Source organism: Aspergillus fischeri, genomic scaffold, assembly GCF_000149645.3.
Source record: "Aspergillus fischeri NRRL 181 1099437636249 genomic scaffold, whole genome shotgun sequence".
NCBI lineage: Eukaryota > Fungi > Ascomycota > Eurotiomycetes > Eurotiales > Aspergillaceae > Aspergillus > Aspergillus fischeri.
This window is the reverse complement of record NW_001509770.1, coordinates 4,138,239-4,161,462: the sequence shown is the minus strand read 5'-3', so window position 1 is coordinate 4,161,462 and position 23,224 is coordinate 4,138,239. Positions and strand designations below refer to the sequence as shown.

Sequence of the window (23,224 nt, the reverse complement as noted above, 5' to 3'; positions counted from 1 at the left end):
ATACAAGGGTAGTTGATTTAGAAATCCCTTCTCCCCAGTGTCAACTCGAACAGGTATGGAAAAACCGGAGGAACCTGGACACAGAAATAGCCCCGGTAATGAAAGAGCAGGTCAGCTCCAGCGCTGCGGACCGAGGCAAAACAGTCCAATTGGCAGCAACCCCATTTCTCTGGCCCGAGCTTGCGCTTGCGGGGCGTCGGAGCTCGGTCATTTGGAGTTGTGCCTGAGGCGGAGAATTAGCACAAATTTAGCAAACGTGCCAAGCCAATTAACAACGCGGGTGCGTGTACACCGCCAGACGCGTCTAACCCACCATACATGCATCTTCTGCTGGTCAATTATCATACCTCTGGACAGGTACACCGCAATTTCTCTCTCTTCCATACATCTCACAATCCCAAATCCAAGTTATGACAAAAGAGACCACACCACCGCCTCAACAGTCCAAAGCTCCCACCCACGAACCTCCCTCTCTCCCCGCCTCTCCCCTCGCTAAACGAACAAAACCCGACACCAACAACACAGCCAACACCAACAAGATGACCACCAGCACAGCACCCGCCGTCACCTCCATCTCTCAGCCCCTCCCTCCCCTGCTCGTCAAGAAGCTCACCGAGTCCGCACAAGCACCCACCCGCGGGTCCGCCTTCGCCGCAGGCTACGACCTCTACAGCGCAAAGGAGACCGTCATCCCGGCCAAGGGTAAAGCCCTGGTTGACACTGGGCTTGCGATTGCTGTGCCGGAAGGGACATGTATGCCTCCCTTTTCCGGTCCTATTCGTGGAGAGTGTATGCTAACCAGTTGACGAACAGACGGCCGCGTTGCCCCCCGGAGTGGTCTTGCCTCGAAGCACTTCATCGATACCGGGGCGGGCGTCATTGACGCCGATTACCGGGGTGAAGTGAAGGTTCTGTTGTTTAATTTCTCGGATGTCGATTTTACGGTCAAGGTGGGGGATCGGATTGCGCAGCTTGTGCTTGAACGGGTGAGCTTTTTTGTGTGTCATTCTGGGTGTGTTGATGCTGACGGTATTTAGATCTATACGCCCGACGTGATGGTTGTGGAGGAGTTGGAGGAGAGTGTCCGTGGAGCGGGTGGATTTGGAAGCACGGGTCTTTAATATAAACGAATGGGGATTAATTACGACATAGATAGACATGATGATACTACTGAAAGAGAAATATGACAGGTTTCTCTCATAACACGTTCTATTCATGAGTTAGGTCTATACGGAGTAATAGGTCTATACGGAGTAGTACGTCTAAGTCATGCACTCGACTATTGAAGTCCCTCAGGCAGATCTTCCTTTTTCCATTCCTGCGCCTGGAACTCCACATCCGGCTCCCGCAGGAACCGCCCATTTCGCACAACCCTCACCTCGGCGGCTTTCGTCCGACGCAAGTACTCCCTCTTCTGCTTCTCCTCCTCGCTCAAGCCCGGTTCAGTCTCTTCCACAGACGCAGCGGCGCGGAGCTCCGCATCACGCGCTTCCAGGGTCCTTTCCAGGACACTGTGCATGCTCGCCAGCACCTTCACGGTGGCCTTGGCAAGAGGCAGATCAGTGGCTTTGACGTCGTCCGGGGAAACCCACGACTTGGTCGAGCGGAGGGTGGAGTCGGCGGCGAACACGGCCTCGCGGAGCCGGGCGACCGTCAGGGCCGCGAACATGTCGCCTGTTCCGCTGAAGAAGCAGTCAAGGGCGGGGACGTCAACGCGGAAGAGCCGAGGGGAGCCGTCAGATTTGATGGTGGAGCCGATGACGGTTAGGTTGTCGGTGGTCGCTTCTGGGGATGAGGAGAACTGGGAGATGCGGACGGAGGTGATGATGACGTGGGGGATGGAGTAGGTGGCGTGGATGGCGGTGATGGCCTCGGCGAGGGTGCTGAGGGAGGTGATCTTGATTCCGGAGAGGACTCTGAGGGTGATGTGGTTAATGAAGGGTGTTCCGGACTAAAGGTATGGCTGCATCCTTACTCGGCTTCGAACTGATTGGGGAGAATCAGATCAGCGTGGTGGATGATCTTTTTATATGCGGGCACTACATCATCATTGACATATAACCGGCCCTGGTCGCCCATAACAGGGTCTAGGACTGTGTTTCGTTCACCGTTAGCGGGCAGCTCGACAAGGATGGAATTGAACATACCCCAGAAGAATGAGCCAGGGTTTGACTCGGCCCTGCGCTGCAGATCTAAGCCGATAGCCCCTACTGCCTCTACTGCTGCAGCACTGGGGGCATAACCCGACAACATGACATCGAAATCCGTGAGATTGCTCTGGCAGAGACCCTCATATAGGTCGCTAATCTCTTGGGCTGTTGACCTTGTGCCTTTGAACTGCCTGTAGCCGGTGTGGTTGCCTGTTGAATGTTAGTTGACTCAACCTGACGACGGATATTGGGTTGATTACTGAAATGAACAGTATTCAGGGCGGCAACATCACACCCCAACAACTGCATGACCAGGGTAGCCATTTTGTTGCCAACATATCTGATGCCATTAGATGCCGCTCAACTCATATTGCCCCGGGTGCACGATATAGATGGCAAGAGGTCTATATCCTAGTGCATATGGAGGGGTACAGTGACACAGCAGAGAGTACGTACCCGTAGACAACCTGGCTCTCCTCGTCAGTACTTGTACTCCAACCATGATCCCATCAACCAAAGCTGGATTGAGGTGGGCAAATAGACTTACGTGACTCGCAATGGCGAGTACCCTTGTTTCAGGTACTAAGCTGTCGGAGGACATGGTATGCAAGTACGGAGTTATAGGACGCCGATCTTTCAATGTAAAGAGGAGAGATTATGCTGAAAAAATGCGATGCTTCTTGATCATACACAGCTCATAATAGTCCGACCTCGAATCAACTACTTCTATTGTATCTGATCTGATACCATGAATCAATCACTACTTACTTAGGTATCTGTCCGGATGATGACAAAATGCGGATGGAAGTGGAGGGAATTTTCTGGCGGCATGATTGGCCAATCAAGGCTCGGCTTGATTTCCTGCACTGTCCATGTACCCCGATGTACCTCGACAGTAAATGGCTGGTGGGATGGTACTGATGGGTACTTTCCTCCTGGTTTTCCGCTTTCTAAGTCAGGGGTCAATCGCACACTTTGGTCGCTTTTCTGTACGAGGGAGTAGATAACTCATATAGTCTAATTCCTCTTATTCCTCTCACTCCTACGAAGCATGATTGCATCATAAAAGAAGTTCACTTGCTTTGCGATCGTCGCACGATGGAGTCTGGACTCTGGATTATACTCCGTACTCCGTAGATCACTGACCATTGCCCATGGCCATGGGGCATGGACAGGTCCTAGCTCTACGGATTCTCCGAAGATGTTCCCCTTTCTTCTCTTCTAGTGTCGACTTCTGTGGAAGAGATAGTCGGACCTCTGCAGACAAGAGATCCACTCGTCCAGGTTCTACTCGCGGCCAGACCGTTCCTTGGTCCATTAATGGCTGCTAAATTTACACTCAGTGCTATAATGCCCAGTTTTAAGGCAGCTGTCTCAATAGGCTGACGCCAAAAGCACTGATTTTGCAGGACGGTCCGTACCACCAGGAGCCCTAGGCTGAATAGTCCAAAGTTAAACTCTGCAGTCACACAGCGATGCTCGTTGTTGCTGCAGGTTGTCTGTCTCCTGAAGGTTTTCGTACTCTTCCTTGCTTTCTGTCAGACAGACAGGCATCCTATTCTTTCTCTCTTCTTTTCTTGTCTGTCAACAGAGGCTGGATCATGATTCTCTTATGCCTCCGCCGGGGCAGTCTTAATCCTTCTGCTGTCCTTTCTTGATTGATGATTCTGGGTAGTTTTGTACTAATAGTCGCTCATTTTCACACTCGTTGATGATATACCAACCACCAGGTCAACGACTCCAGAGGCCATGATAACCACTGGCCTCTGACACACTCTCTCTTATCGCCTTGAGTTCAATTATAAGCCATTGTGGCAATGTCATTCATTCAATTCTCTGCCAATATGAAATCATTCCTTCATCCTAGTCCATATAGACCAAGCAGACCGTCGCAGTGGGGTGAAACTATGGGGCCTGATGTCTGCAGTACCTCACGACATCACCAGTCCGGCAATTCGAAAAGGACCTCCCGATTTTCGACCTTGATCACTCTTCTGATGGTACTGCTTCTGTCGTCGCTGGTTTCTGCGGCTGCCATTCCAGATGACTCTCGCCCACTAACTCATGGCGTGTTCTCATCGCGAACTGGGGCATCTCCGAGCGGACAGAGCGTAACCGGCGATCATCTGGATAGTGGACAATCCCGATACGGCAAAATTTGGGTCATCGAGAGCAGTCTAGCCGACGAAGCAGCCACGCTACCCATCCTCGTCGCCGCCGAGGAGGACGTTGATGAGCACACTTCATCGCACCTGCACGCTCGCTACGACCCCAGCACCGACTCGCTGCCGACACCCTTCGACACCAATCTCTCCAGCAACTTCACAGCCGAGAGCTGCCCCAAGTTCTTCAACGACTTCCTCTCCAACTCAACCGTCACCTCCTGCTACCCCATCTCGCTCCTCCTCCACGACTCCACCTCCTTCTTCCACACCCTCACCTCCGCAACCGCCACCTCGCACGTCCTCGACCTCTCCTGCGCCGCCTCCGTCGACACCTGCACCTCCATCTTCAACCGCCTCGCCACTAACCTCCTGAAAGACGACGCCTGCGGCAAAGATTACAAGCTCGGGAACCCGCTCGTCGCAAACGCCTACACAGGCTTCATCACCTACGAGCCCGTCTACCGCGCCGCCTGCCTCAAGAACCCCGCCACAAACGATTATTGTTTCGTCGACGCAGCTACCAACGCCTCCTCCCCGCAGAACCTCGACACCTACTCCATCCCCGCCGGGTACCCCACCGACGAAGCCCCCTGGCCCACCTGCAACGAGTGCTTGCAAGCCAGCATGGATATCTTCAGCCGCTGGGCGCAGGTCGACGGCCAGCCGCTCACGGCGTCCTATCTCCCCTCTGCATTGGCGCTGAACCGGCACTGCGGCGATAATTTCGCGAATGTGAACATCACGGTTGGCGAGAAAGCGAAAACGACATCGGGGGCTTGGAAGCCGGCAGCGGTTGATTGGCGATTGGTTGGGTGGACGGGGGCGCTGAGTCTTGGGATGTCGCTGCTGTGATTCCATCGTTGTGATGCCTGTCGCAATCCTTGTATAATTCGCTTCTCTCCTTACGTATATGGTGTCTGTCGTTTCTTTGCTCTTCTGCAGGTCATGGTTGTATGGATAACGACAGCGAGTGTGAATTTGGCATGTTCTACTTCCTTGGATGTTCACCTTACTGTCATATTTATATAGATTTAATGTAATTACAACTCCTACGTGCTTCGTGCCTTAACAACATTGATAGTTGGAATCAAGGAACAGGGTCATTATGCTGCATAGTATTCCAAGTATCGACACTGAATTGAATAACTTCATCAAATATCATACCGCCATGTCATTGCATGCCACATCGCCTAGAACAATACACATGAGGTGAAACCGACCTCCCCATCCACATGAAAGAAAAAAAAGAAAATGATATCCAAGAATTGTATAACCAAATAGATATATTCACTGTCGTTATATGTAATATAGACGAGAACGTTGTAGTCGTGTTGTCAAGATGTTTTAGGTGAGTTCAGCTTCGCCTTGAGGCATTGCCAGTGGCAATTCCAATGAGAGATTGCGGCGCCCCAAAACTCGACCCTGTCCCTGATACAGGGCTTTGCGCTGCATCCCTCTCGCGTCGGACTCGGAAGTATGCCAGTTTATTGAAGCGGCTGAGTTGGGCCCAGAAGTGTCGGCCGGCGGGGTGAGCAGCTATTCGATCGAGAAGATCGGCGGTTGCTTCACGAACCGACTGATCAGGATGGAATAGGCCCATGCTGATGTAGAACAGCCCGGCTTGGCTTTCTGGCGTCACCGTTAGAAGCTGGCATATGCCTGCGTAGTCCTTGACAGCATGGGAAAAGGCAAGGTAGATAGCTCCAGCGTCGGCATGAGATAGCCGCAAAGTGCGCAGCCGATCATGGTGATGGTGCAGGTCAGGTTTCTGGATTGGTCTTGCGGGGTAGTACATGGCCGCGATGTCCTGTATAAACGAGTAGTAGGACCGTGTCGTGCGCCAGCCTTCGATTCGCGACACAGAGGCGATCAATTCTCGCTGCTTCGTTGCCTCGTCGGGCCACACATAGCCATGGCCACGTAGCGTTGTGGGGTCCAGGGGGTCGGCTTGGACACCACTCGGGCTCTCCGGAGATAGCTCCTCGTTAGGCCCGATGATGTAGAGATTCGACGCTCCGTACACGGTCTCCTCAAACGCAGCCGCGACGCGCGTGAATTTGGTAATGTATGCGCGCCATTTCGCACGGATCGCATTCTCTCCGTAACGGTTAGTGATACTCCGTTGAACGTCTTCCATGAAGGCGTTGTCACCGGTGGGATCCGGATGGGCGCTCGGCGTGTAGTTTTGGAGGAAAGAGCTCTGTTGAAAATACAGCAGACCCTCCGTAACCGGGGCGGGCTCGATGTGGCTGCTGATTTTCATTCTGCCGGTGGGAAGGTCGCACAGGAGGTCCCACCATTCGGGATGATTTGCGAACGTGGGATTCGTTACTCCAGCGATAAAACCAGGAACTTTCAGCAGATCATCGATCTTCGTCAAGTCGGTATAGGGAAAGGCATGCCTTGTGAAGCCACGTAAGATCCCGCCGGACGCAAGAGCGCACGCGGCCAGAACTGCCTCCGCTACTTCGCCCGAGGGCCGATTGTGGCCCAAGAAGATCACCCGTTTCTGGGTGAGCATGGCGTTGACAAGGACGATGATCGGGTGCGTATAGGAACCGTTGGTGGTCAAGTGTGGGTGAAGCGGAAAGGGCTGAGGTGCTGTGGCATGAACAGTAGAGAACGTCTGGATGAGCTTGATGAGAGAGAAGTCTCCCACAATCTCGGGCCATATAACAGTTGGCACTTTGACAGGAATGGGAATGTCATTGTAAATGACTCGCGATTCGAACTCGTGAGTGTCGCGGGGAAGCGCATACCGAGGGGCGGGCTTTTTGGGCGAGGGCGGGGTGTCTTCCACAGGCTCTCCCTCCTCGATCAGTCGCTGCTGGATCATCTGCTCGAATTTTTCGATAAACATGTCCTTCGCATTACTAGCCTGCAAAATCTGTCGTTCCAAAAGCGAAAGCTTGGGCATCAATGACAGATCCATCTCGTTGACGGCGTTGTACAGCGTCGCCAGAGTCTCGGGGTACGGCGACTTGAAATAGTCCTCCAGCGCCAGTAATAGCAAGGGCTATGATGCCAATGGTATGAGCTCATGTTCATCTCAATTGAAGCTGGGGTGAAATCACCTTGTAGATATGAAGGAATGAATGGCGTGTACAGATTGCCATCGCCTTGACGACCGCACCTCTGCAGATGAAATTAGTTGAATGGGTTACGAGGCTGTAGAGCAGGAGAACGAACCGTCTGACTGTGTTATCCTGCTTTGTATTCACAAGATTAAGCACGTACATCAACGGTGGCCCCTCGCCACCATCGTCTTCCTCGTCGCTGCTCTCTTCCGTGAGAGCATCGGTATCTTCGTCCTGGCTCTCCTCGTCTGGGTTCTGCTCTGCCCTTGCCCTTTTCCGCCGTTTTTTCTTCGCCGTCGTTGAATCCTCATCCTCTCCCTCCGCACTGGTGTCTTTGTGTAAGAAAAAGATGGTCCAGTCTTGGCTCCGTACATGTGTCTGGTCCGGCAGCATCAATTCCGCGAGCATGCTCTCATCTCCGCTAATGGGCGCCGGATACTGATGTTCCATGATCGGACCCCGGTCAATGTGGAAGGACGCGACGAGGATGTACTCGACATGGCGCTCCGATGAGTCTAAAGGGTATTGTGACTTGCATCGTCGGGGTCTGGAGGCACGAGGGGCAGCGAGATGAGCTCCGGAGGGCCGACGCAAAGATCTTGAGCTGCTGGGAGATCGGTTCTTGACGACCGAGGGGGATGGAGACAATCGGGGCAGGCCATTGGACTTCGAGGGGTTCGAAACGGAAGGAAATGGATGCGCAGAATCGTCGGACGGTCGGAACGGAAGAGTGGTGGTCATTTTCGGTAGTGAGGAAGAAAAGCAATGGGAGGATAAGAGATACGGGGTAGGACTGCTCCTAGCAGAGAAATGGGTATAATCACCGCATATCTCGCATCAATGGACATTAAAGAGTCCTGAGTAAGTAGGATGCCATGGCCAATCTGCTAGTTAGTCAGTTTGTGACCGATCGGAAGCTTAGTCGATCGTCGTTCGTCCGTTCATTTTCAGGGGTTTCACTTGCGCAGTCGATCTGAAGGGAAAAAGGGGACGCCTCAACCCATCGAACCAAACCACCACGTACCAACCATCTCCACAGCGGGGAAAGTCGACGGGAAGCAGTACCTGAACCAGATCAATCCCATCGTGAGGTCGCAACAATACTCCGCTGGGCCCTTGCATGACAGGAAATTATTCTAAGACTACTTCAACCACACCCGGTGTGATTCGCGAATAGACCATGCAGGTACACTGATCCGACGTGTGTTTTAGACTCCAATCTCCCACAGTCTAGTCCCGCGAAACGACCATTTCCGTCCTCAGCACATGCTACGTTTGCAAGCGTGATTCTGATCGTTTGCCAGATTAGACAGACTGGGAAACCGTTTGTTAAGATCGCCTTATAGAGTATTGAAAGATGATTGCCAATGTGATCGTGAACGGGGGCTGGTCCGCATTCATTTATACAAAAAACTCGCGAAACCGATATCTGTCTATCTGCGCTACGACTTGAGCGCTACGTAGTCTCAATGAATACCCGATCCCTTCTTCCCTCGTGGCAATCTCAAAGGAGAAAATCCAGTCCTTTTCACTCAGAAGAGCGTACCAGCGTACCGGGAATATTTCCGAATCGCTAGAACCTCCGCGCGTTTGTTGTCACAGTCAGAAGGCCCTGCTGGAGGTGACAGAGGTCTGGAACCTGCCCTTATCAGATAATGCGCATCCCCTTGTTCTGGAGACCAAACGCCTTCGTCCAGTTCCCAAGTTCGCAAACAGATTGCGCGGGTTCTCAGATGGACTTGTCAAGCCCAATTGTCCAGCAGAACATACGCCCGTTTGACTTCGGCAGATATCCGAAAGCGATACATAGCAGTATGCAGAATTGCCGGGGAAAGCGAAGTAACCCGACCAGATGGCTGTCAATTACTCCTCGTAGACCTGTTCAAGGCTTCAGGACGAGCGCTACTTGGAGCATGGTTTTCCGTCCCTCATGATGCGGGTATCATCTGATTCATATCCCGGAGGCCTCGAGTCGTTGCAGTCGACCTGAGCGTGGCCATTGCCTCCTGTTTGGCTATAAGACCATCCACATGCGGATTTATTCTGTTCCAAGCACAGTTTTCGCAGGGCTGGCCTTGGACATCTCATGACTTCATCCAGTTCATGGACGAAGTAAAGGATGGAACATCGTAAGGACGTACGAAGATTCCCAGGAAACACAATTCATGGAAACTCTTGTTATCTGTCTGCTGTAGGATTCAGCATCAACTGGAGGATCAAGATCCCCGCAGACCCGCACGTGCCAAGAAGCGGGCCGACTTTATGCCGTCATCCATGCGCTGTTTTGTTTGTTTGTCTGGTCCGAGGCATGGTTACGGTATCGCCTTGAAGACGCAGATAACCTCAGCGTCCAGTGCAAACTGAACCGGTGCTACTTATCTTTGCTACTGATTGAAATTCTGGAGTAGAATTTAAGAAGAATACCTATGATCATTGAAAATACCTAGATCAGAATTCACAAAGATATCATACCATGGTGTGCTGCTTCCCCTCACCGCAGCAGCCGATAGCCAGAATCATATCAGGCTGATCAAGAGTATTGCAGGTCTCAAATTCACCCTTCCGGCCATCGCCCTTATCCTTTGGGTCTCCTCGAGCTTCTCCCTTTCGTCGACCGTCTACACCTAACTCGCCGCCCGCACAGATCCGTCCCAGCACACCAGGAACTACAGGAAGCTCTCCGGGGCGAGGATATACTCCAGTACAGTCACCAAGCAAGTTAAACCAGACATATACTGTCGCAGATGACGATGGGTCCTCTCCGAAGAGCAATGACCGAATCCCACAACCTAGGTTTACCAGGCAGGTGCCGTCCTCGCCAACCAAGGGGGCAGACGCCCCCGATGATTCCTCCTCTATCATGGAAGCAAAGACTGCCAGCATGATGGCTGCTTCGAGCGATGCAGCTGCCAGATTGGCCCCTGCACAGTTGAGGGAGATTCGCGAGGCATTCCAAGTCCTTGACAGAGACAACGATGGGTCGGTCAACAAGGACGATGTAGCTGATGTACTTGTGAATATCGGTAAGTCAATGGCCTTCTCTGTTGTTCAAAGAAGTTGGACTTACCCGAGTTATAATTCAGGCCAGGATGCGTCGATAATTTCGCAATTCTTCCCTCCAGGAAGCGATCAGACAATCAATTTCCCTACATTTCTGAATATCTTGTCAAGTCTACTTGCGCCGCTTTCATCTCGGCAGGAACTGATGAATGCCTTGGCTGCTTTTGACGACGATGATAGCGGACAGATTGATGTTGCAGAGCTTCGCGATACCCTTTTACACACAGCGTCGGAGGATGGACAGCCACCCCTGACGGAGAAGGACATCAACGAGGTTTTGAGTGGATTCACCGGACGCAGAGAATTTAGTAGCAAAGCCGGGAAACTGTCTGCAGGAGGGAAAAGAGGAGAAGTCTTTCGGTATCAGGAGTTTGTTGACAGTGCCATAGGAGGATCAGCAAGTGGGCGCAGAGATCCTGATACTGTCGCGAGATAGAACTTATTCGTTAGTCGCTGTGATTTTGGATCTGGCGTTTTGGACGGCGAGCTTGCGTTTGACATATGAGATGTACCTCTTATACTGTATACTTAATTCTCGGCTCTGGAAGCCGTGCAACGACGTATGTTCCTGCTAATTACATCCAAACGCAAGTACCTGGTATTCGAGATATCCATTAGTTGCTCCTACACATGACGCTTCTGTTGGCGGGCCGACGGGTTATTTACGAGGACCCAACATGATCCATCACAACCAACATCTGTTATCTCTTTTTCCCTTTTCTAAGTGAGGCATTGGAAAATGAATAAAGAAGTAATCTCCAAGTCGAAACATCAATGATCTATTGGTGGCGCGTCGCGTGTCCCCGCATTCCTCGATCGGGAAAAAGCCCGCCATGCCCAGAGATGCATATTGGGTGCGGATCGTCCGAACCTGCATCTAACTGCCTTCTTATCCCCGGATACACTACTAGATTCTCGGCACTAATAGCTGCTTATTTCTTTCTTCCATCCTTTCTTGGCTGCTGTCTTTATCGCCAGGAAGATGGTCACTTCCTGCGATCGTTTCAGCAGAGATCGTTTGCGCTAAAAACAGACCCCTGTTCCATAGTCATACAGGACCAGCCATGTCCCAGCCAACACAAGCCCAGTTGAATCTAGCCGCTCTTGCGGGCTCTTCTTCGCCCCGGACGATGCGAACTTTACGGAAGATCCAATCACATCAGATCCTTTCGTCGAATCCTTCGGCGTTTAGCGGACCAACATCACATCTTTCCACTGCACGCTCGTCCGTCAACGCCGAGGCGTTGGCGCAACAGGCACATTTGGATTCCCCTGTTCGGCTGCGACACCGTCGGGCCAGGTCGAATAGTGACGCTGGCTCTGGCGAACGACCCATCTTACAGACTCAGAAACGATCGGGGAGGAAGACAGGCTCGGGGTTTGGGATCAAGAGATCAGTCTTAGAGACGCTGTTACGGGATGGGCCGCAGAATGGGGACGTCGAGGATGCACTGAAGGAGCTGAGATACCTTGTCCTGTCGACAAGGGTGGAAGCAGATGGTGATGGCATGGTATGTGGTGTTGCAACAGCGCCGTGACCTCCAGGCGGAGAATGAGCCTGCCATGCTAACATGTCTGTCCTAGTCGACATACCGCGTTTACCTATGGCTCACACTACTCGATATCCCTCCCCTGCCAACCGACGAATACCTCTCACTCATCCATCGCGGTCGTTCGCCGGCCTATACCAAGATCCGCAACGACACATTCCGCACCTTAGCAACCGACCCCTTGTTCAAGCGACGTGTCACCGAAGCCAGCCTGATCCGACTACTCAACGCCACAGCATGGAAGATTCACGATGCGAAGGCCAAAAAGCGACCAAAATCGCGCCTATCGACCTCCCGCAGGCGGGAAATGGAACTTTTGATCAACACGCCACCGAGCATCGCAGAGGAGGAGCCTACAGACGACCATGCCAACCTCATGGCAACACCCAGCAGTGAATCCATCACCAGCGAGTCGGCGATCTATGTGCAGGGCATGAACGTTCTCTGCGCGCCCTTTCTCTACGTGGCGCGCAGCGAAGTTGAGGCCTTTGCATTGTTTCACTATTTCATTACCAGGGAATGCCCAGGCTATATCCGCGGCGCCATGGACGGCGTCCACCGGGGTCTGCGGCTGGTCGATCGATGCCTCGAGATCGTCGAGCCCAAGCTCGCCGCCTATCTCTTCTCCAAGGGGATGCAAGCGGAGCTCTACGCCTTCCCATCTGTTCTGACACTGTGCGCCTGCACGCCGCCACTGCCAGAAGTGCTCCACCTGTGGGATTTCTTGTTCGCATATGGCCCACATCTGAATATTCTATGCATCGTTGCGCAGCTGATCCGGATGAGGGATACCATTCTCGATAGTCCAAGGTATGTTTTCTTCTTTTTCCGCGTGAGCAATATCAACAAGTCACATATCACATTGCTATGCATGGACAAATCGAATCTGACCAATCACACAGCCCAAACAAGATCCTCCGGTCCTTCCCGCCGCTCGACGCAAAGGAGATCATTGCCCTGACTGTCCTCATTGTCCGGAAGATTCCTGATGCTCTCTATGCGGAGCTGATCGATCATGCTAAATAGGCCTGTTGGTCGTATCGCCCATGTAACATACCAGGTAACATGTATTATCTACAGCTTGCATATTGCCTTTCTTTTTTGTCACCCGATTGGGTTATGATGTTTTCCCCGTTGCTTTGTCGTGTTGTGGCTACCTGAGGGCTTTCTGCCTTCTGCTTGCGCTTGCCATACCACACTGGACTGTTACTGTTATACTGAACGAATAATGAGGCAAGGAAAAGAGACGCGAAGATGCATTGAAATGGAACGGGACGAAATGCATGTGCATGTATTGTTAGATCAGAACGATTGATGAATGATGACTTTACTGTTAATTAGTCTAGGCAATGAACTTTTGACATTCGCAGATGCGACATCCCATCTCACCCCCTCTATGTGTTCCCTGACGCCCAGCAGCAATGGCATGCTGAAATTTCAAATGGAAAGCAACGATGCAGGAAGCAGACCCAACCCATTCAACTCAGCAGACAAAGACAAAGAAAAGAAGCAAGTATACATACGCTCAACACCCAGATGCTATGCATTAGATCAAATCGCCACCGCCGTCTTGCTCCCCAGTCCGGACCCATTCACCACAAGTGGCTGGCATCTGTCCCTTTCCGTCACCCTCTGCGGCCCACTGTTCCTGTCCACCGTCCTCGGACCCGGACCCGTCCCCGGCGCAGGGGTTATATCGCCCTCAGCGGACTTCCTTTCAGGCTGATTGGGTCTATTCGGCAGATAATACCCCTCCCTCGCTGCGTAACCCTGGCACTGTGCATGGCCCTGACCCGAAGAAAAGTACCCACTCCGATCAATCTTAACCCTGATCTTCGAGCCAAGAAAAAACGCCGTGTTGTAGAGCGCGATGGCGCGCTTTGCCTCGTCGGCAGAGCGGAAGGTGACGCGCGCGAAGCCCTTGCAGCGGCCTGTGTCGGGGTTCAAGGGCATCTCGCACTGCTCGATTGTGCCTGCGTCTTGGAGGAAGAGGGTCAGGTCGTGCGGGGTGGTTGTTGGGCTAAGGTTTTGGATGAAGATTGTGCGGCGGGGGCTGAAGCGGGGATTTGGTTGGGTTTGGTCGCTGCTTGAGGGTTTGTGTGGGTGGAAGGTGGTTCTTGGTCGGGGGTTGGTGTTGCTGTTGTTGCCGTTGGTGTTGGTGAAGGAGTGGTCGGGGTGAGGAAGGTGTAGCGGGGGAATAGGGTATGTGGGGAGCATGGCAAAGGCGAGAGTGTCGCAGAAGGAGTGAGTCAGGGATGGCGAGTGTGGGATGCTCGGTAGTTGGTCGGTGAAAATGGGGACGAAGGGTTGGAGATAGGGGGGTGGAGGAGGGGGCATGGCCATTGGGTTGATGACCGGTGCATACTCTGGGCCCTGGCCCTGGTAAGCTGGGGCTGGAGCTGGAGCCATTGAGACGAGGGGGGTGCTGTTCTCGTTAGCTGGATTACACTGCCATCAAGGAAGGGGACGCACTCTGGGGAGATTGGTGAAGGAGGGATGGCCAAGTTCTGCGCAACTCGAGGGGGAGTGGAATAGCCTGCCACGTATGCCGGGGGAATCACACAGCTGGGGCTTTTCGTGGGACCGGCAACAGGCCTTGTAGGTGAGCTCGTTCGAGCCAGAGTGACGACGAGACTCTGTCCATCCCAGCCGTTGGTGGAGAGTCTATCTGAGCATTCGCTTAGCCGTCAATCCATCATCATGCTCGGTCTCACGTACGGTATGTGCGCCATGCTTCATCTTCGTTCTTCACGATAATTTGCCCCAAACCAGTTGGAAACCCGTGCTGGTCGTCGTATACGACTGCCTGTCGGATATGCAGGGCCGTCTGGCGTACCATGTCTTTGAGCTCTTGCCAGCGGCAGTGGGCTGGGATCTGTTCTCTCAGTAAGACATGCCATCTGGTTCAGCTGGGGAGTTTGATCGGTGCTTACACCCTGGAGAAATAGAACGAACTCTTCATCTGATGCTCGAGCTCGAGCTCGTCCTCTGTCGCGCGAAGGCATGATGATAGCTGAGTTGGGCCAGGCCACGGATCTGCAGTAATTGAACGTCCCGGATGTCTCTTTCTCCAAGTAGGGAGTGTCAAGACAAATTCTTTGAATTCAGGCAACCTGCCACTCTATATGCAGCGAAACGCGGATAGTCAGGCTGGGTCACTGCCCGAAAAAGCAACGGTCTGGAAAATTGGTGAGAGTCAGCATGCGTGTCTGACGGTCGATACTCGGTCAACAACTAATCAAGGGTAGCTAGATAACCAGAATCGGTAATTCCTACCTAAAGGCCTGACTGTTCCTTCACGTCAGGGGTACTGGTGGCAAAGTTGAACCTGATGGGTACCTGATGGCTGAAGAGGACAAATGGGGTTGTGACAGGATATAACGTGAATCCCTGGCTTTTTTGACAATGAAAGAAGGAAAATAGAAGATCAAGAGGGAAAGAAGGCGAAACCAGGTCGTTTTATTCTCTGCAAGTTTCAAGGGAGATGATCGTACCAGGTATGAATCCAATGTTGGAGAGATGGCGATAGTGACAATAGTAGATGGGAAGAGATCTGGCATCAACAGCCACCAGTTCGTCAACTCGTCTAGCGTGGAGTGAAATTGGTGACTTGCCGATCAGAAGATGGGATGTATCAACTTCTTGTTGGAGGGAATCGAGCCTGTCTGTTCTGCACAGAGCAATTAGTGGAGCGGTCCAGAGAGAAGACGATATGTCATGCATCGATCAACTATGACAGATCGGATAGAAGACACGGAGAACAATTCTCGAAACAAAGGAACACTTTTCCTGAAGGTTCCTCTGGTCCTAGATAATTTATGTGGTGTAGAAATAGTCGTCTAAGTTGTCTTACATACTCCGACATATGATATGAAACCGAAGGTGATCAAGTATGCTGGGAGCGACACAGTAGTCACTGTCACTCAGTCACTGTATATCTACGACGAGGACATAGCGCTTGGCATCTCCAGGTTACACCGCCAGATCTGGAGGAAGAGAAAAGGATGTTTACTGGTTAGGGAAGACGAGGCGGTCCATCACCTGCATTTCGTTCGATTGATTCAGTAGGAGAGATGGTTGAGGATGGGCAGGTATTCTTCGTTCGGGTGCCAGACCATCTGCTTCGATGAGTATCCCTCGACCCAACGCAAAGAGATGACGTTGGTGATGGAATTTACAGACTAGGAATCCTTCAGAGATCCAAATCTGTCCGTGTGTGCGGGTTCTCCAAAAATAGGCATGATCACTATGGCCTTGTCAGCCATGACCAAGGACGAATGATGCGTCGGTGAGCAAGCAATTGAACAATAATGAACTGTCTGACCACCGAAGAAATGCTCTCGAGTCATCCCTTGATTCGGTCCCATTCAGTCTTTCAGAGAATTCATCCATCATTCGAGGCCCTTCCGAGATCTGTCAGGGATCACCCTTGGACTTCCTTGGTGCATATGAGCTATCAACCACCGCCTCGCCACAGTCACCGCTACAATTTCTTCGCTTTTGCCAGTCTGTCATTCGTCCACATCCGACAGGCAAAAGAATGTCACACAAACGCAGAGACACCTTTTACAGACAGAGAAACAAAGAAAGCTGCTCCTGGAAAACCGGAGTTGAAGGGGAAGGGGAAATAGGCCCCCTCTCCGCCCCCAAAGAAAAGAACTGACTAAGACTAGGGGGCTGAAGCTGTGCAGGATGCATATATGTCAATGGCTCAGCTGAGATAATGATACCTGAGTCGTCAGAGACTTGAATTCCAAATTGTGATGACTTTCCGCGAGAGTTTTCCTTGACATGGTGGATATCTTAGCTTGCATTGTTCGACGGTTTGACGCAGATGGAATAGGAACAAACGACTTAACCTTTCAATGACATGAGCTTATTGTTCTTGTCATGATATCATCTCTATGTAGACGCGCTTATGATTTAGAGGTACGTTCTCTGCAGATTTTGCCTGTTCCTGGTGCCCAAGTTGTTGCCTCTGAGCCTCTAAGCATCTCCTGTTCTTGTTTTAGTCATCCAGACTCTTTCAGAGATCGAGTAGATCTGATGAGCAAATATCGTCATTGTACGGAGTAATCATATGCCTTTATTCACTTTTTATGACGCCTACTGTCATATGTGCTGTGTACTACGGAGTAGTAGATAGGAATATGATCTTTAACTTTCACTGCGGAGATCCTCCATGTCTTACAGTTACTTGTGAACATAAAATACAATAGTTATGCAGATCAAACAATAGACTCTCCCTGCTGCTAAACTAATATTTCGCACATAATTGCTCCACCCCTTGAGATTGGTTGCGAGGTCATTTCGCCAACTCTGACCAATTGATCTAATGATAGATAGTTCGCAATGCCACGCGATCCAAAATAACTTATTGCCGATCATTGTGACAAGTGGACATAGCATATATCACTGCACGCTACGGAGTACACTCACAGTCTTGCAGACTCGTCACGATCTGGAAATGGTATGTTTGTGGGATCTTCCAGAAAGTCCTGCTGCTGTTCCCTCGTCATCCACCACAAGAACAATGGAGTGATCCACTCGAATACCCTAGAAAACACAGCGCCCATGTCATGGGCCGGCATCCAGCCTCTAACGGCGGCCTGGTAGGCGGCCTCCACTTTCTTTCGCTGAATGTCTTCGAAGAAGCGGAAGCTGGTCCTGGGGTCGTCTACCCCGTACCGCGAGAGGACCTCGGGCAAATTTGATCGCATCTTCGAGCGCATGACCGATGCTCTCGCCTTTTGGAGGCATCTAGTGCAGAGTGCGTCAGTATGCCAGTTTCCTAGGTGAGAGATAACCATTACGAACCGCATGGGCAGCGTCTCCCAGAAGTAGCACCCGATCTGTGGCCCACTGCCCGTTCGGCGGGAGCAGGTAGATCGGATAAAACGTCCAGTCCTCCACAGCCTCGATGAATTTCTCAGCGTCAGGAATTGCTGACTGCTGCGTGATCCTCCTCCCTTCCTTCCGGACCATCTCCTGGTCCTTCTCCAGCAACTTCCACCCTTCGCGGGACCCTTGCTCCTCCGTCCGCATCAGCACAACCACGTAGACGAGCTCCCGAGCATGGTCGCAGAAGGTCGTCATCACAGACCCATACCGCGACATCAGCAGCGCTGTATCCTTGAAAAACGGCCTGCCGTTCACCCCAAGCACAGCCTTCGCCTCGACAAAGCCATACGCCGCCGCAACCCCAGAATACGCGGGCTTCCGGTCCGGCTGTACATGTATCCCCTGCACAGCAAAATGGATCCCATCGCAGCCCAGCACCATATCTCCCGCGGTGCTTGTGCTATCCTCAAAGTAGACGCTCACTGCAGTGACACCGGCGCGCTCCTCGACCCTCACCAGCTTCTTGCCATACTCGATCTTCACGGCCGGTAGCCGCGCAATCACCCGCAGCATCGCCTGCAGGAGCTCGTACCGCATCACCCGCCAGCCCTTGTACCCGCCAAACCCGGTCCCCTCGGAACCAGTATAGTCGATCGCCCCGACCTCCTTGCCGGTCCGCAGGGAGAGAATCTGGATGGCGTCGACCTCGCAGCCGGCCTTCGCCTGCTTTAACTCGTCCAACACGCCGAGCATGTCCAGACATCGGAGGGCCTTCGGGGTGAGATTTACCGGCCCGCCGAGGGTGCTGGGGACGCTGCGAAGCTCGTAGACTGTGATGGTTAGGTTAGTTTGAAATGGGGAGAGCGCCTTTGAGATGGCGATGGCGGAGGCAAGGCCGCACATGCCCCCGCCGACGATGATGATGCTTTTCCCCATTGCACCGTATCCGTACTTTGGACTCCGTATTCATTCGGACATTATTTCGTGTGGTCCATCGCCATGTCAAGGGAACTGGCCCGCCATGTCTTTATACTTTGACCCGAAAGGAGGTTAGTATCTTACAGGAATAGGAATGCGAATACGAGTGCTAAAGAACAGTGCACGCCACAGCTGTTTACTCGTCCGATGCCTTTGCTGTGGCGCATCATCTCAATAGAATCAATACGAGGAGCTGAACTGCTGAAGTCTGCCTAGATAATGTGCGCAACAACGTTTCCACGAATAGATAGACCACAAGCTTGGTTGAGCTTAGCAAGTAAAACTCTCGATACAATCATCATCAAGAGTGGTCCGAACAGCGCCAAGGTCAAATCGAACAGTCGTCCGCCATTTATCCAGATCTCAATAAACCGAAGATGAGTGCGAACTTGCGACTTGATATGGCCGCACCATCCACTGAGTAAGTACAGTTTATAAAGTGTAGAGCTCAGACCCGCTGATCAGCGCCTTATCCTAATCAACAATCACGGGCCCACCACATGGGCTGATGCCGGGGCTAAAAGGGGTTCCCTCGTTCCCCTGCCTGTGTTTTATACTGTCGGCTGATATCCTAGGCAGAAGCATAAATCACTAGGGAAGAAAGACGACAAAACAAAAACAGGAAATTCTCGAGACGGCCCGTTGTAAATTGCTGTACTGTGCGACGCAAACATGAAACGCCGGTCACGGGGATCGACAGCAAGGGGGAGGGGGAGGGGTAGCTGGAGATAAGCCCCCTGTGCGGAGTATCCCTCATCTAACTAGGGAGGTCCTAGTGGAGTACCCCCGTAGACAGTCTTACTCTGGAGTTTGAGTTTGGAATGAATGAGGGGTGCCTGGAGAACTCTGCAGGCATGTTGCACAGAGCTTTTACTGTATTCCTCCCTCATCCTGATGCAATTCGTTACCCGCTTGTAATGTGAGGGGCAAGGACTCTGCAGACTGCTCTGCTTGAAGAACAGACGAACCGAGGCGAGTTGTTCTGATGGGGAGGCTGAGCTCCAACCAGGGAGTATGGAATGAGGAGTATCAATCGACACATTGCTTGATGATTGGTGCCGATCTTTGGAAAGCTGAGGATTCACATTATGATAGACACGATGGGCATGCCGCTATCTAGGCTGGGGAACAGATGGACTCATCTGCTTGTATGCTTATTGGCGGGTTGTATTCCGCACTAGCTAGAGTAGCCTCATAATATAACACACAGAGGAGAATAAAGTGCACAGTAACATGAAGGAAGCCTTCTGGGTATTATGATGATGAAAACACGTCGCTAAGCTCAGACTAAACAAGAGGAAAACTCCAGTAGCCATACAAAGGAAATAGAAATAGTACGCAGGGTACATTGCGATCCAACAATTCGGTTTCGCTAGAGTGATTCCTTCAAATCTCTGCCATCGTCTTCACGCTTGTCATGTTTCGGATTGGCTGCGTAGGTAGAGCCGACAAGCTGGACCCAACACGACTTCGCCGTTGTCTCGATGTCAACACATATGGCATACCATCTTGCGAACCATATCGTCAGAAGGATGGATCGTCGTAGTGCTCCAAGCAACGTACAACCAACGCATGATGACAGTGAGGTGAGTTGTTCATGCGATGAGACGGGTACTTTGGGGAAGCGATCGGAGGGGTGCGAAAGTCCGCGACTCGATATTATGCAAAGAATCAACCGTCCAGTGTATCCCAATAATATCGTCGAGCGAATGGCGAATAGAAAAGGCATCAGGAGAACCACGTCAAAGCTCCGTTTATAGGTGAACAGCCACAGAGTTGTGTTCCTTATGACGGCGACCAGGTTGTTCTTTTCGACTCCATATCATGGAAATTCCCCGCATTTCATGATCTGTTGTCAGAGGCGGACTCAGCGGATGAAGCCGACCATGGATGCACAGCGACTGCAGTAGTATGAATTCATGCCGAAACGAACGACGCCTGGGGTAGATTCGTTTTCGAGGCTCATAGAGCGCTGGCACCTCGAGCAACGGACGATATCGAAGTTCGTTGAGGTAGGTCCGGAATCGGTGGTTGAGGGCGAGGTAACAGACTTGGCGCCGGAGGAGGGTTGATGTTGGACTTGGACAGAGGGCGAGCTCATTGTCACTATCCAGAGAATCGGAGTTCGTGGCAATAAGAGAAAGACTAGGCCGAGATGTGCGACCGACTAATTCGTGAAAATCAGGCCCAGATTTTTGGGCGCTTGGTAAAGTCGAGAAAACAGCGAACCAGAGTCGATGCGTGGCAGACAGATTAAGTGGTGGAGGAAATCGAGGATAAGCTCCAGTCAAAAGCAAGGTTTGCAGAAGGAATTCACTGAAATATCTGTCGAGTAGTGTCGTGGTCAACTATGTATTTCAGTGAACCCTTGAGCAAACCTGATCTGCTGGTGATGAGAGAGGAAAAAGGAGGAAGAAAGGTGTGTGATTGCAGGTGTGGATAGATATACAAGACGCCGGCCAGTGGGGGAAGACACCGGGACAGTGGAAGTCAGGTATCTCCAGGTATAAATTATTTATTATTGTTAGCGTACCACCGTCAGGGATTCGACGCCAAGGGGACCGCCCCGTAGATTGCTGTCTAAAGGGTCAGATCGGTCCACTTTCCGGATTTTTTTTCTGTCTTTTCCTTTATCCGCCTCCCTTTGTTTTCTTCCAGCTAGTTCTAGTAGAAAAAGAGGGCGCAAAGAATTTCGACTATGAAAGAAAGGGGAGAAGTGCAGCAATCAATCCCCAATTGGGTCAATGATATAGTACGGAGTAAAGTGGTTTGCAATGGAATGTGGCTTCGGTTTCAGACGGTACCCATGCAATCAAAAAATCTGAGCTTTGGAGGTCTGAAGAATTAGCCCTTAATATGGACGGTGATGGTTGTGAATTGGAATGATGATGCGGATATCAGGGTATGATGATAGTGAGCATCATGATGCAGTAGGTAAATAGTATGTAGTACAAAATACCTGCTCTGAGTGAAGAGTGTGGATGGACGTTGATATGTACTGGAACTGTGGAGGGCAGACTAGCAGATTCTAGATCAATACTGGCATTGTTGATGATTCTTTTATGATTGAAGAGAATTAAGGCGTTGACTTGGTACATCAGGATACATAACTACCACACCACTCTCGATAGAACCATGCATATTATTATTATTGCCATCATACCATCATTATTATTGTCATCGAGTGCTGTGATCGATTAGCCTAACTTAAGGCTGCCCTGAAACTTGTTACATCGCGGAACCAGAGCGTTCGTTGACTGGCGGGTTGCTCCTCGCCAATGAAAACGCCCAAATATATACAATCTACCTACTTTAGGTGTTTAGGTACAGAGATGGCATCGGAACCAATCCTTTTCTGGGATCGTTCCATGTGTCTTCACATTTCTTTACAACGGTTATCCCGCACAACCCCCCAATAGAATCTCCCATGGACCTCCGAGGCTCGACGGTCATGTCGTCATGACCTGGCTCGACCAGGTTTATTGATTAAACTCATTTTATCTCGTCAGCCACTGACTCAAATCGATCGTCCCACTTCTATCTGAGTGACTGCAGCTATTGACGAAACTGCAGAGTGCAGGAAAATAGAAAATACTAGATGCTCAAAAAGGCCTAGTGACTATACATACGGATAGTAATCAAACTATTGACCTCTAGTACAGTTGTACTACTTGAGACAAGTCCCACCAGGGCACGAAGGAGCGCCAAAGATAATAATAATTGTTTTCGAATCTCCATTCTCACATAATATCTCGCACTAAGGCTGCGGAGCGGCTACGGTGCGTGGCTGTCTATGGCTTGTAAGTGGCTCGTTCAGCCAGATCCATGTACCTTCGGGGCTGGGAGGATGCCGATGTTCCATGGCTCGGACTACCCTAGATGTCCATCCAGTATGATTGGTTGAAGGATGGGAATTATCTTCCAGACTTGCAAGCATGACGGCCTGGATATTTCTTTCTACGCATAGTAGGGGACTTTTGACTCGTAATTTGGCTAATATGACTTTGTAAGTTCGTATGAATCTTATGTTCTCTTTGTGGCTGGGATATAAAGGTCAGCAACATGTACGGAGTAGCCGATACCAGATACTCCGCTACTCGCTACTGAGAAAAGACTAGTAAAATAACGGCGGCTATGCTGCATTCCTTTTGTATCCTTGAGGCTTCAGAGTACCCACTCCGGGCGTTTCAGAATCTCGTCCGACATGAGCTGAATACTCGCTGGAGTCGCTGTCAGCCCGTCAGTGGCTGATCGTTACTGTCTGTCATTCCTCATGAGTGACGGGAGCTACTTCCGAGACTCATATCATATTATTTCTGAATCCATCTGTAAATATGTTTCGGAGATGTCCATGTGTCCGATCTTGTGCTGTACGCTGTCTCGGCAGGATTACCAGTAGTCCA

The 23,224-nt window shown here is 51.3% G+C and overlaps 8 protein-coding genes across 8 annotated transcripts, besides 1 other annotated feature; 4 read left to right on the top strand and 4 right to left on the bottom strand.

The window, feature by feature from the left end:
- Window positions 1-410: 410 nt before the first annotated feature.
- NFIA_021740 (putative dUTPase (Dut)) lies at window positions 411-1,121 on the top strand (the record flags this gene model as incomplete). The annotated part of the gene is made up of 3 exons (XM_001265361.1): window positions 411-753; window positions 814-986; window positions 1,038-1,121. 3 exons carry the CDS (start codon window positions 411-413, stop codon window positions 1,119-1,121), a joined length of 600 nt encoding a protein of 199 aa, XP_001265362.1.
- Window positions 1,122-1,222: 101 nt separating this feature from the next.
- Window positions 1,223-1,256: a microsatellite.
- A 23-nt stretch (window positions 1,257-1,279) lies between these two features.
- NFIA_021730 (pyridoxal kinase) lies at window positions 1,280-2,474 on the bottom strand (the record flags this gene model as incomplete). The annotated part of the gene is made up of 4 exons (XM_001265360.1): window positions 1,280-1,916; window positions 1,976-2,093; window positions 2,148-2,360; window positions 2,411-2,474. The coding sequence occupies 4 exons, from the start codon at window positions 2,472-2,474 to the stop codon at window positions 1,280-1,282; spliced, it is 1,032 nt and encodes a 343-aa protein (XP_001265361.1).
- A 1,520-nt stretch (window positions 2,475-3,994) lies between these two features.
- Window positions 3,995-5,167, top strand: NFIA_021720 (uncharacterized protein; the record flags this gene model as incomplete). Its single annotated transcript, XM_001265359.1, has 1 exon — window positions 3,995-5,167. The coding sequence occupies one exon, from the start codon at window positions 3,995-3,997 to the stop codon at window positions 5,165-5,167; it is 1,173 nt and encodes a 390-aa protein (XP_001265360.1).
- Window positions 5,168-5,669: 502 nt separating this feature from the next.
- Window positions 5,670-8,133, bottom strand: NFIA_021710 (AFI1/MesA family protein; the record flags this gene model as incomplete). The annotated part of the gene is made up of 2 exons (XM_001265358.1): window positions 5,670-7,331; window positions 7,513-8,133. 2 exons carry the CDS (start codon window positions 8,131-8,133, stop codon window positions 5,670-5,672), a joined length of 2,283 nt encoding a protein of 760 aa, XP_001265359.1.
- Window positions 8,134-10,252: 2,119 nt separating this feature from the next.
- Window positions 10,253-10,888, top strand: NFIA_021700 (putative calmodulin; the record flags this gene model as incomplete). Its single annotated transcript, XM_001265357.1, has 2 exons — window positions 10,253-10,415; window positions 10,476-10,888. 2 exons carry the CDS (start codon window positions 10,253-10,255, stop codon window positions 10,886-10,888), a joined length of 576 nt encoding a protein of 191 aa, XP_001265358.1.
- Window positions 10,889-11,516: 628 nt separating this feature from the next.
- On the top strand, window positions 11,517-13,028 carry NFIA_021690 (TBC domain-containing protein; the record flags this gene model as incomplete). The annotated part of the gene is made up of 3 exons (XM_001265356.1): window positions 11,517-11,963; window positions 12,037-12,812; window positions 12,905-13,028. The coding sequence occupies 3 exons, from the start codon at window positions 11,517-11,519 to the stop codon at window positions 13,026-13,028; spliced, it is 1,347 nt and encodes a 448-aa protein (XP_001265357.1).
- Window positions 13,029-13,553: 525 nt separating this feature from the next.
- Window positions 13,554-15,007, bottom strand: NFIA_021680 (RNA binding protein; the record flags this gene model as incomplete). Its single annotated transcript, XM_001265355.1, has 4 exons — window positions 13,554-14,427; window positions 14,475-14,670; window positions 14,721-14,877; window positions 14,936-15,007. The coding sequence occupies 4 exons, from the start codon at window positions 15,005-15,007 to the stop codon at window positions 13,554-13,556; spliced, it is 1,299 nt and encodes a 432-aa protein (XP_001265356.1).
- A 2,430-nt stretch (window positions 15,008-17,437) lies between these two features.
- Window positions 17,438-18,779, bottom strand: NFIA_021670 (FAD-dependent oxidoreductase; the record flags this gene model as incomplete). Its single annotated transcript, XM_001265354.1, has 2 exons — window positions 17,438-17,749; window positions 17,820-18,779. The coding sequence occupies 2 exons, from the start codon at window positions 18,777-18,779 to the stop codon at window positions 17,438-17,440; spliced, it is 1,272 nt and encodes a 423-aa protein (XP_001265355.1).
- Between the last annotated feature and the right edge of the window lie 4,445 nt (window positions 18,780-23,224).